The sequence below is a fragment of the Ranitomeya variabilis genome, chromosome 4, assembly GCF_051348905.1.
Source record: "Ranitomeya variabilis isolate aRanVar5 chromosome 4, aRanVar5.hap1, whole genome shotgun sequence".
In the NCBI taxonomy this organism is placed as follows: domain Eukaryota; kingdom Metazoa; phylum Chordata; class Amphibia; order Anura; family Dendrobatidae; genus Ranitomeya; species Ranitomeya variabilis.
The window spans coordinates 358413687-358430906 of record NC_135235.1 but is presented as its reverse complement, the minus strand read 5'-3'; the positions used below and the strand labels follow the sequence as shown (position 1 = coordinate 358430906).

General features: G+C 42.2%; 1 protein-coding gene across 2 annotated transcripts in view; it reads right to left on the bottom strand.

The window, feature by feature from the left end:
• LOC143764769 (netrin-1-like) overlaps nucleotides 1-17220 on the bottom strand; it is a 555816-nt gene that overhangs the window by 24592 nt on the left and 514004 nt on the right. For both annotated transcript variants that reach the window (XM_077250713.1, XM_077250714.1), the window contains exons 5-6: nucleotides 5767-5823; nucleotides 5263-5343 (exon numbers count right to left, since the gene is read on the bottom strand). In XM_077250713.1, the coding sequence (XP_077106828.1) occupies nucleotides 5263-5343; nucleotides 5767-5823 (138 nt within the window). The remainder of the gene's footprint in view (nucleotides 1-5262; nucleotides 5344-5766; nucleotides 5824-17220) is intronic.

Below are 17220 nucleotides of genomic sequence, written 5' to 3'. Positions count from 1 at the left end.
ATTTTCTATAATAATTTTGAACACGGTGTAGTTAAGACAGTGTGCAGATGACACTAGTGGAGGTTACCTGCATAGATTTATTCAAATAGAATTGAACTTAAAGGGAGTTGTTCAGGCAAAACTGAAAATATAAAAGAGTCTACCTCTGGTTTCCTAATCTCTACCTCCATTCTGCAGAAACTGAAGATTAATCAAATATACTTAATAGGCTGCTCAATGCACCATTGGCTTAACTCCCAAATTTTACAGAATAGAAAGAGGGATAAATTGAGTGTCAAGCACAATCTACTGTGGGAAATATTTGGTCACATTCCTATCCAATCCCAGAGTCAATGCATTTACCACTTCTTTATAGCCTGGCAGGAGAAGTCAGAGGGGGTGGTGGCCATGGAGAACATTCAGCAGCATAGCTTAGGCTAGTTTCACACTAGCATTCGGCATGGCTGTGGATAAAATTCTTCTTCCTCCGTTAAGCCCCGCCCACTGCTGCACCTCTTCCTTTAGCTCCGCCTATGTCTGCATGCATCCTGTGTACCCTATCTTTAACATTGGGTACCCAGGCCATACAGATGTATGCGGATGCCTCCACATGCATCGTCTTGATGCTGCGCTGACCTGTGTCGAACCATGTTGCATTTTGTTGCTGTCGGCGCAGGGTCAAAACGACACATGCGGAGGCATCTGCATACACCTGCTTGGCCTGCAAACCCAATTTTAAAGATAGGGTACGCAGGACGCATGCAGACGTAGGGGGAGTTGAAGGAAGAGGCGCGGCAGTGGGCGGGGCTTAAAGGAGGAAATCCACAGCCCTGCCGAACACTAGTGTGAAGCTAGCCTTAGACACAAAATTCAGGATTGTCCTTTTGTACCTGTGATGTTTGGGACCTATAGAGTTATTTTTTGTTAATTAATTCATTCATTATAGTTGTAATAGTCATAACTTTTTTATCTTTACACAAGCTTCTCTATATGATGTTTAGCGTTTTTGCATCTGTCAGTATACATGCCCACGATCAGGAATATTTTCTATATATTTCTATTCTATATTACAAGCACAATGAATGGGATTTATAGAAATACCATTCCCACTGTGCTTCTATTTGATACTGTGTAAACTGACCCTCGGTGCAGGCTTACGAGCCGCAGCACGCTAGACTCCGCTGCATAGTTTCACCCATAGCCATTCATTAAATGCAGTAAATCCTCATGGTTTACTGAACGCATGCTGATTCATCTAGAAAAAATATGCTGCGTCCAAAACACTGCTATTTCCTGATCGTGGGCATATAGCCTAAGGCCGTGTCCACATAAAGTCTAACTGCTGAATTTGTTCTGCAGGTGTCTGCATCCAACTACACAATAATATTCTGTTCAGATTACTGCATTTTTCCTGCAGTATTTATGCCGTTCTCTTTTATTTAATGCATTTTTGGTGCAATTTTAAACCTGAATTTGAATATGTTTTTATAATAGTACAGAAAAGTTTTAATTCTTCACTTGAAGAAGAAATTACTTATTTTACATGTTTTTTAACATGCTTTTCAACATGCATGTTTTTCAGGCTACCAATAAATGCTCATAGATAAAAAAGCACTAAACTGTATAGTTCAGCAGTGCCTTTAGTCACACAGAAGGCTGAAGTTTTTACTTTGTTTGGTCAGTTAAACCCAGCTCATATTCTGCACAAAAGAATGCAGCAGGAAAAATGCAGCATTTATGTTAATTATAAAAACGGCCTAACTGTCCAAGCATAATGGATATGATCTGATCAGCTGTCATGTGTCTATAATAGCTGTGGGTGGATCTCAGATCAGTGGCTGTTAATCAGAAGACACGCAAAAGCCGGGTGGAAGCGTATCACAAGTTCCACCAATCAGTACCCCTGTCAAGAAATTGCAGGGCACCAATGGGTTGTCATGACAGCCAGACATCTGCAGAAATCCCTGTGCCTGTCATTGTGAATCTCCTATGAACAGCAGCACGTGGCCGTCATTCATAAAAGATTGTGATTTTTGCTACTAATAGCAGGGTTGAAGCTCTGCTATGTGTATCACAAGCAATCGGGTATCGCAGCTTCAAGCTTCCTAACAAAATTATTGAAACCAGTAAAAATAAAAAAAATATAAAAACCAAAAATAAACACAAAAGTTCAAATCAGCTCCTTTTGCCCCAATGAAAATAAAACAATTTAAAACAAATAAAAAATACACATATTTGGTAATGCTGCATTCATAAATGTCTGATCTATTAAATATAAAGTATTCCAAACTAATCGGTAAATGATGTAACGAGAAAAAAAATCGTAACATCCGAATTACGCTTTTTTGGCCATTGCTACATTGCAATACTGGGCAATCAAAACATTGTAACTACCACAAAATAGTGTCAATAAAAACATCAACTTGACGCAAAAAAAATCCCAAATCCCGAAAAATGGAGACTGCACTGGTCTCAGAAAATTATGTTATAAGCAATTTTTTTTTGTTACAAATTTTAGGATTTTTTTTATCACTTAAATAAAAAAGAACCTATGTATGTTTGGTATCTTTGTACTCGAACAGACCTGCGGAATCATAATGGCCGGATTTAACATTTAGTGAAGATGGTAAACAAAAAATCCAAAAAACTATTTTGGAATTGCATTTTCTTTGCAATTTCACTGAACCTGAATTTTTTTCCCTTTTCCAGTAAGCTATATGGTAAAATCATTGCTGTTATTCAAAATAACAACTCGTTCCCCAAAAAACAAGCCCTCACATGGCGATAGTGACGGAAAAATAAAAACAAATTATGGCTCTAGGAAGAAAGGGAGCAAAAAGCAAAAATGCAAAAATGGAAAATCTCAATGTCATGAAGGGGTTAAAAGATGTGTTTCTGGAAGAGTAAATCATTCTTGCATTAATGTATTGCTCTCACTTTGTTTGGAGATCGCCCATTTGTTTTTGTGCAAATGTGAGAATTGGCACATTTCGCAATTTAAATGTTTGCCTTGCTGTTCTCCTAAATATTACATTGCTAACCAGTAGCAGTTTATTTTTTGTTTTACACCATTGGCTGCTGTTTGATCCTGTTTTTATGAAAAATATAAAAACAATGTTTTAATATGGAGCTGCATCTACATGTTCATTTTGGTAAGGTTGACACACTTGAACAGAGACATCATGTTCACACGTGTTTTCTTTGGGATTATTATGTTTTATTGTTTTTCTCTTTTTATACAGGCATGTGTTAATTACTTTTTTGTTTTAGGCAGAATTCCATTTGATAGTATATGGTAGTATAATAGGCAGTATTAAGCTACATTGGTTATAGGCTCTATCTTTTCTTTTTTTGTTTAGAAGAAGCAGCATGTTTGAAGGGTTTGTAACATTGCTCTTATATACACACAGACACCTTGGGTGGTTGCACACGCTTAACCTTCAACCTCATGCCTTTAATTCGAGAACTTACTCTGAGACTCATCATTTGTTTGAAAATTGTTTACTTTTATTGGTCATGACATAAAGGAGATTAATCAAGGAAACTCTTTTATTCTCCTGTCTTTTCTCACCTCTGTCAGGGCCTTGAGGGCCCCTTACCATCCTTATTAAAGAGGCTTTCTCTGAAGCATACTGAGCATTAATGCTTAACAGGCCACCCAACAGTTTCTATAACCTTTCTTTGTGAAAAGAGGTATAGAAAATACAATTATTCAAAAGGTTTTTTGATTGAAGAATAAAACTTTTTTTTACAAATAATTTTGGCTTTTTGAGGAATATTTTATCCATGTTTATACCTAGGTAAAATGATGGTCTTTTCTATCTTAGTTCTGCTTTTTTTTGTTTACCGTAATTTTTTTGCCTTTGCCCTCATTTTTTTTACAAGCATGAAGGAAATCGGCTTATATTGATAATTCCCTTTGTGTTAGTGAAAACATTCTTTCTACACAGCAGGGCTTGGTCTTGACCGTTCTCCATTCTCTCTCTTACACGTTCTGCATTTTAGTGCACACTTTCGTCTATGTCCTAGCAGCTCTATTTTCTCAAAAGCAAGGGCTTTAACTAATCCTAAGAAATAATGATCCTTTGGTCATTTTATCCTGGCGGTGCCTGTGGGATCAAGAGAGGACCTACTGGGAGGACACAAATCCAAACCAAGCAAAGAGCACCAAGAAAGCATAGCAATGCAGCTGTTCTTTGCCACTAATTAATCTATTTGCACATAAAAAAGTCATAGAAACTGAAGACATAACACATCCCATTAGTGATTGTAGTTATAAAAGCTTTAATAATGTTGACCTGCTTACATTCTGTCAAAAATGTCAAATTTAACATAGAATTTTATTGGCAGTCTTTTCCTGCATGCTACAGTCACCTACTAATAAAGTGAATTTACATTGCACTTTTTCTTATAACTTTTCTTTGAGAGTTAAGTATCAATAGTAATTGCTTATTACTATAACATATATTGCAAGTAGATTTCTTTTACAATAGCACTAAGATTTCAAGGCTATAAGGTAATTAATAGTCGACTATTTTAAGTTGGAAAATATATACAGTGCATTATTTGCATCCAAATTTCATTTGTAACTGTTTGAAGTTTTCACTTACTCACCCTAAAGGCAGGTGCAGGTGACCGTATGTTCCCCATCTGAGACTAGAGGTTTGGTTATGCGAATTATACTCTGATTAGAAATTGATCAGCGTTTGATCAGAGTGTGATCTGTTTTTCTCGCAAGTGAAAAATAATAATAAAAAAGTTTCCTTATCTTCTCCATTCAGTTTATCTGAGAAAATGTCACCATACTTGGATATCCTCCAAGTGCGGTCTGTTGTTTTCCATAGACCCATAGACATGAATGGGCAATTGCAGATTCGCAAAGGCAAATGGTGTATGCTGTGATCTTTCTTTCCTCAGTCCAAGGAAAAATCAGACGTGCATTGCATCATTGCATAGCATTGGTCAGAGAGCGATTCAGATTGGTCAGAGAGGCCTTTAGAGATGAACAATAATGAGAGTGTAATTGTTCTTTTCATTTTTACATCTTACATTTATAATTCTCTGGGGTCAGAAAGACCCCATATAATATGTGACATTAAATTCAAGGAGAATATCTCCTTACTTTCAGGCAAACTCTTGGCAAACAGATGAGTTTGAATTTTGCCTGATCTACTCATTTCTTCAATAATCCATTAAAACTGAAGTTGCATTAACAGAATGTGTAGATTTTGACACTAACAAGTAGCAAGTTTAACGTCTACACAAGCGTAACAGTTTACATACCATAATCTTTTTTGCAGTACTTGCGAAGGTTCATGTGCACACGACTGTGGGATGGTTTACAATATGATTGACATTCAGTACCTTGGGAAAAAGGATATGAAAAGTAAAATGATTACTTGATAAGTAAGTTTCACAATCTTTTAATCTAAAATATATTTGCAGCTGCTTGAATGTTTGCTTGAATTGTTGAGTTCATCAGTATTTTTCACTATATAGTTAATGTGCTAAGTACAAGTCTAAACTGAGACGTATTTGCACAGAAGTAGCAGCTTAGACCTTGTTTTTTAAAATCTTATATTTATTTTATAGACTGTGAGCCCTCGCGAGCAGGGTCCTCTTTCCTCCTGTACAAGTCATGACTTGTATTGATTAAGATTATTGTACCTGTTTTGTATTATGTATAACCCTCCTCACATGTAAAGCGTCATGGAATAAATGGCGCTATAATAATAAATAATAATAATCTACACTTTAATGCTGAGCTATTCAATGTTTTTTAAGTACCTGCTTTCCATTCTAAAGTATAAGCTGCTGTTGTTGTCATCTCTTCCTGAATCTCCCCTAAAAATAATAAACAAAATGATAGCATAGATTAGGCAATTATTTTAAATGTATACATTATTTGAAAAAAGCAAATATTTCTAAATGTATTCAAGTCAGAAATTATAATATACAATGCATGCTCCTCTAAGCCCTTCATGTGACCGCATGGCCAAATAAAGTATAGGTATTATCAGTGATTTTTGGACCAGCCATGGGACTTCTTAGCTGAACTGAACAGCCTCATAGGCATATATAAAGTTCCACTGTGTATAGAGTGTGACAAAGTCACTATTAAAGTACTGGAAGGGAGATATGTGTCACTACGCTTTATGGCGTTAGCGATATAAAGCCAGAGTATTTTCCTCAGCACACTAAAGTGCTGTGAGGCTTAAACTAAAGTTGCATGAATAAGCTGATTTTATGTGGACATTCATAGGGAGGGTGGGAGAATGTCCAACTTATCTTCACAAATGCAAAAAGAAAAAATTAATATGCCAATACCCTATATGTGGGAGTAAACCACTGTTTGGGCGCACGCAGAGCTCGGAAAGGCATGAGATCTAATGCCATGTCACCTTTGGAGACCACCTGATGTACATAAACACTGGAAACCCCCCACAAGTGATATAATTTTGGAAACTATAACCCCCAAGGAACTTATCCAGATGGGTTGTGAGTAGTGTTGAGCATTCCGACACTGCAAATATCGGGTATCGGCCGATATTCGCTGTATCGGAATTGCGATACCGAGTTCCGATATTTCTGCGATATCGGAAATCGGAATCGGAAGTCCCCACAGTGCAAAAATCACTATAATGGAGTGTGGGCGGTGACTGCGTGTCTCTGTGTGGGCGGGGTCTGTGCGAGTGTGCATGCCTGCCGGGGGGTCTGTGCGGCCTCTCTGGGGTCTGTACGGCCTGCCGGGGGGTCTGTGCGGCCTCTCCGGTGTCTGTACGACCTGCCGGGGGGTCTGTGCGGCCTCTCCGGGCTCTGTATGGCCTGCTGGGGGGGGGTCTGTGAAGCCTCTCCGGGGTCTGTACGGCCTGCCGGGGGGTCTGTGCGGCCTCTCCAGGGTCTGTACGGCCTGCCGGGGGGTCTGTGTGGCCTTTCCGGGGTCTGTACGGCCTGCCGGGGGGTCTGTGCGGCCTCTCCGGGGTCTGTACGGCCTGCCGGGTGGGGTCTGTGCGGACTGCCGGGGGTCTTTGTGTCTGTGCAGGCATCGTCCGATGGGACTACAAGTCATATCGGACGATGCCTGCTACACTGACAGTGATTGACACATTAGCCAATGATGGGACAGTAGTAGTCCCATCATCCGGCTAATGTGTTGAATGTAAAAAAAAAAAAAAATACTCCATACATGCTACATACATACATACATGCTACATACATACATACATGCTACATACATGCTACATACATGCTACATACATACATACATGCTACATACATGCTACATACATACATACATGCCTAATACATGCATACATGCTACATACATGCTACATACATGCTACATACATACATACATGCTACATAAATGCATACATGCTACATACATACATGCTATATACATGCTACATACATGCTACATACATGCTACATACATACATACTACATACATACATACATCCATACATACTACATACATGCTACATACATACATACTACATACATCCATACATACTACATACATGCTACATACATACTACATGCATACATACTGCATACATACATACAATATATACATAGAGACATACAGTACATTAAACATAGATTAAATACTCACCATTACTTGTCACTTTGTTCCCCGAAGCCAGTGCCATCTGTAAAAAATATGAAAAAAACAAACAACCAATATACTCCCTGTCCGCAGAAATCCACGAGTGTCCCACGACGATCTGCCATGGAGAACAGCAGCAACAGCTGTTGCAACCGCTCTCCAGGGGCCCCAGGAACGAATGACGGGAGGAAGGTATCCTTCCGCCACTGTATTCCTCCGCCGCTGTAAAAAAAAAGTCCCTAGTCTCACTTAATGGCATTGCTGGCTGACAAATTTTCCCATGCAGCAATTGCCATAAAGTGACACTTTGAACTATAGTAACTCAGTGATGCACTGCAGGAGCCATTGTCTCCTGTCAGTGTGTCACTGAGGGTCCTATAGAGCAGTGACATCACCTGATGTCACTGTTCTATAGGGGAGATCATCGTGGGACACTCGTTATTAATTGGACTATGGCGGACAGGTAGTATACGGTTTATTATTTTACGTTTTTTGCAGGCGCTGAAGTATGGTAATTATGGTGAAATGAAGAATATTTCACTTTTTCCTAATGTGTGTGTGTTTTATTAACCCATTACTATCATTGGATTACTAACGGATAGGTGTCTTATTGACGCCTCTCCGTTATTAACCCGGCTTAATGTCACCTTACGATAGCAAGGTGACATTAACCCCTTATTACCCCATATCCCACCGCTACACGGGAGTGGGAAGAGAGGGGCTAAGTGCCGGAATTGGCACATCTTACAGATGCGCCATTTCCGGGGTGGCTGTGGACTGATATTTGTAGCCGGGGGGGGGGGGCAATATCCATGGCCCCTCTCTAGGCTATAAATATCAGCCTGCAGCTGTCTGCGTAGCCTTTCTGGCTATAAAATATAGGGGGACCCCACGTCATTTTTTGGGGGGGTCCCCTATTTTAATAGCCAGTAAAGGCTACGCAGACAGCTGTGGGCTGATATTCATAGCAGGTTACAAATATTGGCCCCCGGCAGTCGGCTTTCTCCCTCTGGCGCAGAAAATTGCGCGGGAGCCCACGCCGTTTTTTTCTGTTTTTTTTTTTTTTTAATTCAACGCTCATAAAGGCCTCTTTCACACTTGCGTCGGTACGGGTCCGTCGCTATGCGTCGGGCCGACGTACCGACGCACGTTGTGAAATTTGTACACGACGTGGGCAGTGGATGCAGTTTTTCAATGCATCCGCTGCCCATTCTGAAGTGCAGGGAGGAGGGGGCAGAGTTTCTGCCGCGCATGCGTGGTAGAAAATGGCAGACGCGACGGACAAAAAAAGTTCACTTGAATGTTTTTTCGTGCCGACGGTCCACCAAAACACGACGGATCCGTTGCACGATGGACGCGACGTGTGGCCATTCTTCGCGATCTGTCGCTAATACAAGTCTATGGGAAAAAAAACGCATCCTGCGAGCACATTTGCAGGATTCGTTTTTTTCCGCCAGATCTGTTTTTTTCCACCGAATCTGTTTTTTCCACCAGATCCGTTTTTTTCCGCCAGATCCGTTTTTTTCTCATAGAGTTGTATTAGCGCCGGATTGCGCCTGATGGCCACACGTTTCATCCGTTTTTTGCAGGATCCGTCAAAAAAGCTGTTTCCGCCGGACGGAAAACACATAGGAACGGTTTTTGTCCGTTTTTTTCATGCATGTTTCCATTCAAATCATGCACATTTTCTGTTCATTTATTTTCCAAAAACCTCATCAAAACCTGCATCAAAACTGCACCAAAAACTGTATCAAAAACCGCACCAAAAACCTGCATCAAAAAAGCACCAAAAACTGCATCAAAAACAGCATTAAAAACCTCTCCAAAAAGCTACGTCAAAAACAGCACCAAAAACTGCATCAAAAACCACACCACAAACCTGCACCAAAAACTGCATCAAAAACCGCACCAAAAACCTGCACCAAAAACTGCACCAAAAACTGCATCAAAAACTGCACCAAAAACTGCACCAAAAACTGCATCAAAAACCTGCATAAAAAAGCACCAAAAACATACATCAAAAACAGCACCAAAAACTGCATTAAAAACTGCACCAAAAACTGCATCAAAACCTGCATAAAAAACTGGTGCAGTTTTGATGCGGTTTTTGATGCGGTTTCTGATGCTGTTTTTGATGCAGTTTTTGATGCAAGTTTTTGGTGCAGTTATTGGTGCAGGTTTTTGATGCGGTTTTTGGTGCAGTTTTTGGTGCAGGGTTTTGGTGCAGTTTTTGATGCAGTTTTTGGTGCTGTTTTTGATGTAGGTTTTTGGTGCGGTTTTTGATGCTGATTTTCTGCAGTTTTGGTGCAGGTTTTTGGTGCGGTTTTTGATGCAGTTTTTGGTGGAGTTTTTGGTGCAGGTTTTTGGTGCGGTTTTTGATGCAGTTTTTGATGCGGTTTTTGATGCTGATTTTCTGCAGTTTTGGTGCAGGTTTTTGGTGCGGTTTTTGATGCAGTTTTTGGTGGAGTTTTTGTTGCAGGTTTTTGGTGCGGTTTTTGATGCAGTTTTTGATGTAGCTTTTTGATGCGGTTTTTGATGCTGTTTTTGATGCAGTTTTTGGTGCTTTTTTGATGCAGGTTTTTGGTGCCGTTTTTCATGCAGTTTTTGGTGCAGTTTTGATGCAGTTTTTGATGAGGCTTTTGGAAAATAAACAGAAAATGTGCATGATTTGAATGGAAACATGCATGTAAAAAACGGACAAAAACCGAACGTATGTGTTTTCCGTCCGGCGGAAACAGCTTTTTTGACGGATCCTGCAAAAAACGGATGAAACGTGTGGCCATCAGGCGCAATCCGGAGCTAATACAACTCTATGAGAAAAAAACGGATCTGGTGAAAAAAAACGGATCCGGCAGGAAAAAATGGATCTGGCGGAAAAAACAGATCCTGCAAATGTGCTTGCAGGATGCGTTTTTTTTCCCATAGACTTGTATTAGCGACAGATCGCGACGAATGGCCTCACGTCACATCTGTCGTGCAACGGATCCATCATGTTTTGGCAGACTGTCGGCACGAAAAAACACTGAAGTGAACTTTTTTTTGTCCGTCGCGTCCGTCATTTTCTACCGCGCATGCGCGGCAGAAACTCTGCCCCCTCCTCCCCGCACTTCAGAATGGGCAGTGGATGCGTTGAAAAACTGCATCTGCTGCCCATGTCGGGCACAAATTTCACAACGTGTATCGGTACGTCGGCCTGACGCATAGCGACGGACCCGTAAGTGTGAAAGAGGCCTTTATGAGCGTTGAATTTAAAAAAAAAAGGAAAAAAACGGCGTGGGCTCCCGTGCAATTTTCTGCGCCAGAGGGGGAAAGCCGACTGCTGGTGGCCAATATTTGTAGCCTGCTATGAATATCAGCCCACAGCTGTATGCGAAGCCTTTACTGGCTATTAAAATAGGGGGACCCCCAAAAAAAATGACGTGGGGTCCCCCTATATTTTATAGCCAGAAAGGCAGACAGCTGCGGGCTGATATTCATAGCCTAGAGAGGGGCCATGGATATTGCCCCCCCGGCTACAAATACCAGTCCGCAGCCGCCCCGGAAATGGCGCATCTGTAAGATGCGCCAATTCCGGCACTTAGCCCCTCTCTTCCCACTCCCTTGTAGCGGTGGGATATGGGGTAATAAGGGGCTATCGCAAGGTGACATTAAGCCGGGTTAATAACGGAGAGGCGTCAATAAGACGCCTATCCGTTATTAATCCAATAGTAAGAAAAGGGTTAAATAAACATACACACATTAGGAAAAAGTATTTTAATATTCTTCATTTCACCATACTTACCATACTTCAGCGCCTGCAAAAAACGTTAAATAATAAGCCGTATACTACCTGTCCGCCGTAGTCCAATTAATAACGATTGTCCCACTATAATAACTATTGTCCCAACTTGTCCCAATATAATAACTATAATAACGATTGATCTCCACTATAGAACAGTGACATCGGTTGATGTCACTGCTCTATAGGACCCTCAGTGACACACTTACAGGAGACAATGGCTCCTGCAGTGCATCACTGAGTTACTATAGTTCAAAGTGTCACTTTATGGCAATTGCTGCATGGGAAAATTTGTCAGCCAGCAATGCCATTAAGTGAGACTAGGGCCTTTTTTTTTTACAGCGGCGGAGGAATACAGTGGTGGAAGGATACCTTCTTCCCGTCATTGTGTTCCTGGGGCCCCTGGAGAGCGGTTGCAACAGCTGTTGCTGCTGCTCTCTACGGGAGATCGTCGTGGGACACTCGTGGATTTCTGTAGATGGAATATATTGGTTGTTTGTTTTTTTCACATTTTTTACAGATGACACTGGCTTCGGGGATCAAAATGACAAGTAATGGTGAGTATGTAATCTATGTTTAATGTACTGTATGTCTGTATGTATGTACTGTATGTATGTATGTATGAATGCAGTATGTATGCATGTAGTATGTATGTAGCATGTATGTAGTATGTATGGATGTATGTATGCAGTATGTATGTAGCATGTATGTATGTAGCATGTATGTAGTATGTATGTAGCATGTATGTAGCATGTATGTATGTATGTATGTAGCATGTATGTATGTATGTAGAATGTATGTATGTAGCATGTATGTATGTATGTAGCATGTATGTATGTATGTAGCATGTATGGAGTATTTTTTTTTCATTCAACACATTAGCCGGATTATTCGACTACTACTGTCCCATCATTGGCTAATGTGTCAATCACTGTCAGTGTAGCAGGCATAGCCCGATGGGACTTGTAGTCCCATCGGACGATGCCCGCACTGAGTCCCCCCCACGCCACAGAGACCCCCCCACCCCCCACGCCGCAGAGACCCCCCAGCATGCCGCAGAGACACCCCCCCTTGCCGCACAGACCCCACCACGCTGCATCGAGCCCCGGCACGCCGCACAGAGCCTGGGCAGCCCGGATACAGCGCCGCATAGAATTAGATCCCTGGCAGGCCCGAACAGACCCGGCCCGCACTCACAGTGTCCGCCCACACACCGCCCACACTCTTCCCCCCTCCAGAACAGCATATAGAAGGACAGAAAGGGCTGATTTACATTCTGATATTTGTGTCCCATTCACTTGTATTGGTATCGGGTATCGGTATCGGCGATATCCGATATTTTTTGTCTATCGGCCGATCCAATCCGATACCGATACTTTTGAATATCGGAAGGTATCGCTCAACACTAGTGGTGAGCACTTTGAACCCCCAAGTGCTTCACAAAAGTTTATAACGTAGAGCCTTGAAAATAAAAAATCATATTTTTTCCATAAAAAATATCTTTTCGCCAGCAAATTTTTATTTTCCTAAGGTTAACAGGAGAATTTAGACACCAAAGTTGTTGTACAATTTGTCTTGAATACACTGATATCTCATATGTGGGAGTAAACCACTTTTTGGGTGCATGGCAGAGCTCGTAAGGGAAGGAGCGCCGTTTGACTTTTTCAATGCAAAATTGGCTGGAAATCAGATCGCATGCCATGTCGCATTTGGAGATCCCCTGATATACCTAAACAGTGGAAATCCCCTAAAAGTGACCCCGTTTTGGAAACTAGACCACCCAAGGTACTTATCTAGATGTGTGGTAAGCACTTTGAACTCCCTATTGATTCACTAAAGTTTATAATGTAGAGCCATGAAAATAAAAAAATAATTTTTTTTTCCAAAAAATTATTTTTAGGCCGCAATTTTGTATTTTCACAAGGGTAACAGGAGAAATTAGACCCGAGTTGTTGTCCAATTTGTCCTGAGTATGCTGATACCCCATGTTAGGGCTAGCGGAACGCACCAAATAATTAGAATAGATAGAGTAAGGTGCGTTTGCAGCCGGGGGTCCACCGTGCAGAGATGGAACCTGCTGCTAAGTAATGACGGACTATATGGTGGTACAATGTGGATACACACACGGGCTAACATCACCCTGTGTGAAGGAAGCGAACCCTGTTGCATCACAGGGCCGCGGTACCGCACCAAGAGCGCAAGCAAGGAGTCTCAGAACTCAATCCCAAGACAAAGGATTTGAGTTCATATAGACCTATTGCGCTCGACACCGCAACTGAGGTGTCAGAGTGAAGGAAATAACATTAATAAAGATGCACGAGAGTGCATGCGGTGCCGCACTGGCAGACGCCACTAACCACCCAGGCTTGGGTCAGGAAAGTGCTGTGAAAGCGCACGGCGCCGCACTGGCGGTCACAGCAATAGACGCTGTTTTGTGTGTTACGTGCTGATGGCTAAGTCGGGCGCTAGAACGCAAACATCCTCCTTACGTGAGCAGTCATACCATAGGGATGGGATATTTAAGGACGACTTGCACTCATCAACATATACAAATGTACACTAGCGCATGGCCGTGCGGTCATGTGAACCTTTTATAGCTGCAGCATGTACAGGACCTTCCCAGAAGGACCAATGGGAAGCTGCCACAGAAGTTGAGCACATTCAGGACCTTCCTGGAGGACCAATGGAATCTGCTGCAGCATCTGAGCATGTGACCCTCGATCTCCAATGGGAGATCTTGCCCTGGGCATGCTCAGAAGGCGAAAAGCAGGACTTAGTCCCAAAAGCGTCTGCTCACCGCTGCCCAGCAGTGGCTTCAATGGCAGAAGCTGGAAAAGCAGTAGTAACCCTATGCACAGAGTGAGACTGAGCAAGGACTGGGACTGACATCTCTGCTGAGCAGACTCCACTGCGGCTGGAGAAGAATGAGAGACTGCAGCGGAGATGGTTCAAGATTCCCCCTGTGCAGAGGTGGGAACTCGACACCTAACACCTCATATATGGGAGAAAACTACTTTGTGGGCAGGGGTCGGAAGAGAAGCAGTGATGTTTAGGAATGCAGGCTTTGATGGAATGGTCTACTGGCGTCATGTTGCATTTGCAGAGACCCTGATGTACCTAAACAGAGGAAACTCCCCACAAGTGACCCAATTTTGGAAACTAGATCCCCCAGGGAACTAATCTAGATGTGCTGGGAGAAATTTGAACCTCCAAGAGTTTCACTAAAATTTATAACACATAGTCATGAAAATAAAAAAAAATTTCCCCACAAAAATGATTTTTAGCCATCAAATTTTTATTTTCACAAGAGTAAGAGGAGAAATTCAACAGCAAATGTTGTTGTCCAATTTGTCCTGAATATGCCGATACCCCATATGTGGGGGTAAACTACTGTTTGGGCGCATGGCAGAGCTTGGAAGTGAAGTTGCACCATTTTACTTTTTCAAAGCAGAATTGGCTGGAATTGAGATCGGACGCCATATTGCGTTTGGAGAGCCCCTGATGTGCCTAAACAGTGGAAACCCCTAAATCTAACGCCAACCCTAACCCTAACACACCCCTAACCCTAATCCCAACCCTAACCATAACACTAACCACACCCCTAACCCCAACACACTCCTAACCCTAATCCCAACCCTAACCACAAACCTAACGCCAACACACACCTAACCCCAACACACCCCTAACATAGCTCTGACCACAAAGCTAACCCTGACACACCCCTAACCCTAATTGCAACTTTACCCCTAATCCAAACCCTAATTTTAGCCCCAAATCTAACCCTAACTTTAGCCCCAACCCTAACCCTATCTTTAGCCCCAACCCTAACCCTAATCAGAACACTAACCCTAAGCTCAAATCTAACCCTAACCCTAACAATAGCCCTAACTCTAACCCTAACTTTAACCCAACTCTAACCCTAATGGAAAAATGGAAATAAATATTTTTTTATTTCATTATTGTTCTCTAACTAAGGGGGTAATAAAGGGAGGTTTCATTTACTATTTTGTTATTTTGATCACTGTGATAGGGTCTATCACAGTGATCAAAATGAACCAATAGGAAAAATCTCCTATTGTTACCGGGTGCCAGCCGGCAGATCTTGTCAGGTGCACTGCACATGCGCATGCGCCCCACCATGAAGATGCCGGTGGCTGTGGGGGGAAGCAGGAGGACCTAGGAACAGCGGCAGGTACTGGAGGGATCAGGGACCCTATTTCTCTCTCCTCTGATATGCGATCACATCAGAGGAGAGAGAAATTAAACGGCAAATTGGCCTTTTTTTTGCAGTCACCATAAACCGAGGGGTTGGTAAAAACGGACCCGAATCATGTTCTCCGGCAGCAGAGACCCCAGAGACTTTCCGACTTTGGGGGACACTATACACTTTTTCCACAGTGCCGTTAAAAAGTGGCGCTGTGGTTTAAGTACCCTTAATTGCTGCCATGAAAAGGCGTTTTAGCAGTCATTAAGGGGTTAAAAATCTTAATTAAACCATACTTACAGCCTCGCCTAATTCCACACTGAACAGTTTTCCATTTTTATTATTACGCCTAATTCCACTGAAGCCCTTGATCTCCTGTTACAAAAGTAAAATAAAAAAAACAATATACCATACTTGTGCATCGTTGTGTCCCACGCAGTGATCCATGTCTGAGGGATAGTTAGTTTTTAACCTGGAAAGTGCCAAGATGTGATCGTCCCAGCTGAAAACTACTGGTGAATGAGCTGCTGGGAATGCAGCATCAGTGACCGGAGGTGATGTCATAGAGGTAACCTCGGGTCACTGAGCTCCGTTCCCAGTCAGGCTGCGCTGCGATGAGATCCAGTGAGATCCCAGCTAGCACAGTGAGCACTCATGGCTCACGGTGCTAGCTGGGATCTTACCTATGTCACCGGAGCTCAATCCGGCTGGGAACAGAGCTCATTGACCGCAGGTTACCTTTATTACATCACCCCCGGTCACTGACGCCGCATTGCCAGCAGCTCATTTACCAGTGGTTTTCAGGTTGAAAACCAATTATCCCCCAGACATGGATTACTGCGGGGGACACAACGATGGACAGGTATGGTATATTGTTGTTTTATTATTTTACTTTTATTACAGGAGATTGAGGGCTTCACTGGAATTAGGCATAATAATAAAAATGGAAAACTGTGTTCAGTGTTATTTCAAATAAAATGCTTTATTCTTGCTGTGTCTTTATTTACTATACAACTATAGGATTAGTAATGGATATGTGTCTTATAGACACTTCTCCATTACTAAGCCGTGGGCTTAATGTCACCTGACAATATAAAGGTGACATCAACCCCACAACTATTACCCCACTTGCCACTGCTACAGGCTGGGGGGGTCAGTATCTATGGCTCCTTACCAGCATGAGAATAGCAGCCTCCAGCTGTGAGCTTTAGCAAGGCTGGTTGTCAAAAATCGGGGGGGATCCCAAGCAATTTTTTAAATCATTTATTTAAATACAGTAATTAAAAAAAGATAGCGTGATGACCCCTCTACTCTTGATATCCAAGCTTGCTGAAGCTGACAGCTGAGGGTTGCAGCACCCAGCTGTAAGTTTTGTCTGGCTGGTTATCAAAAATAGGGGGAAACCCAAGCCGCTTTTTTCAAATTACCGTATTTATTTATAGCGCAGGAGCAACAGACGAATATTCTAATCCGCCGCTACTGCTGTCACTGTTATTAGCAGCAGCAGGGGTAGGCTGATGGAAGTAATAATCCCACCAGCTGCCACCTGTTGTCTCTTTTATTACTTAAATGTAACTCTCATCATTATCCCCTGCATAGCAGGGAAGAATGAGGAGTGCCGTGTTCAGCAACCGGAGCCAGTGAGCAGCG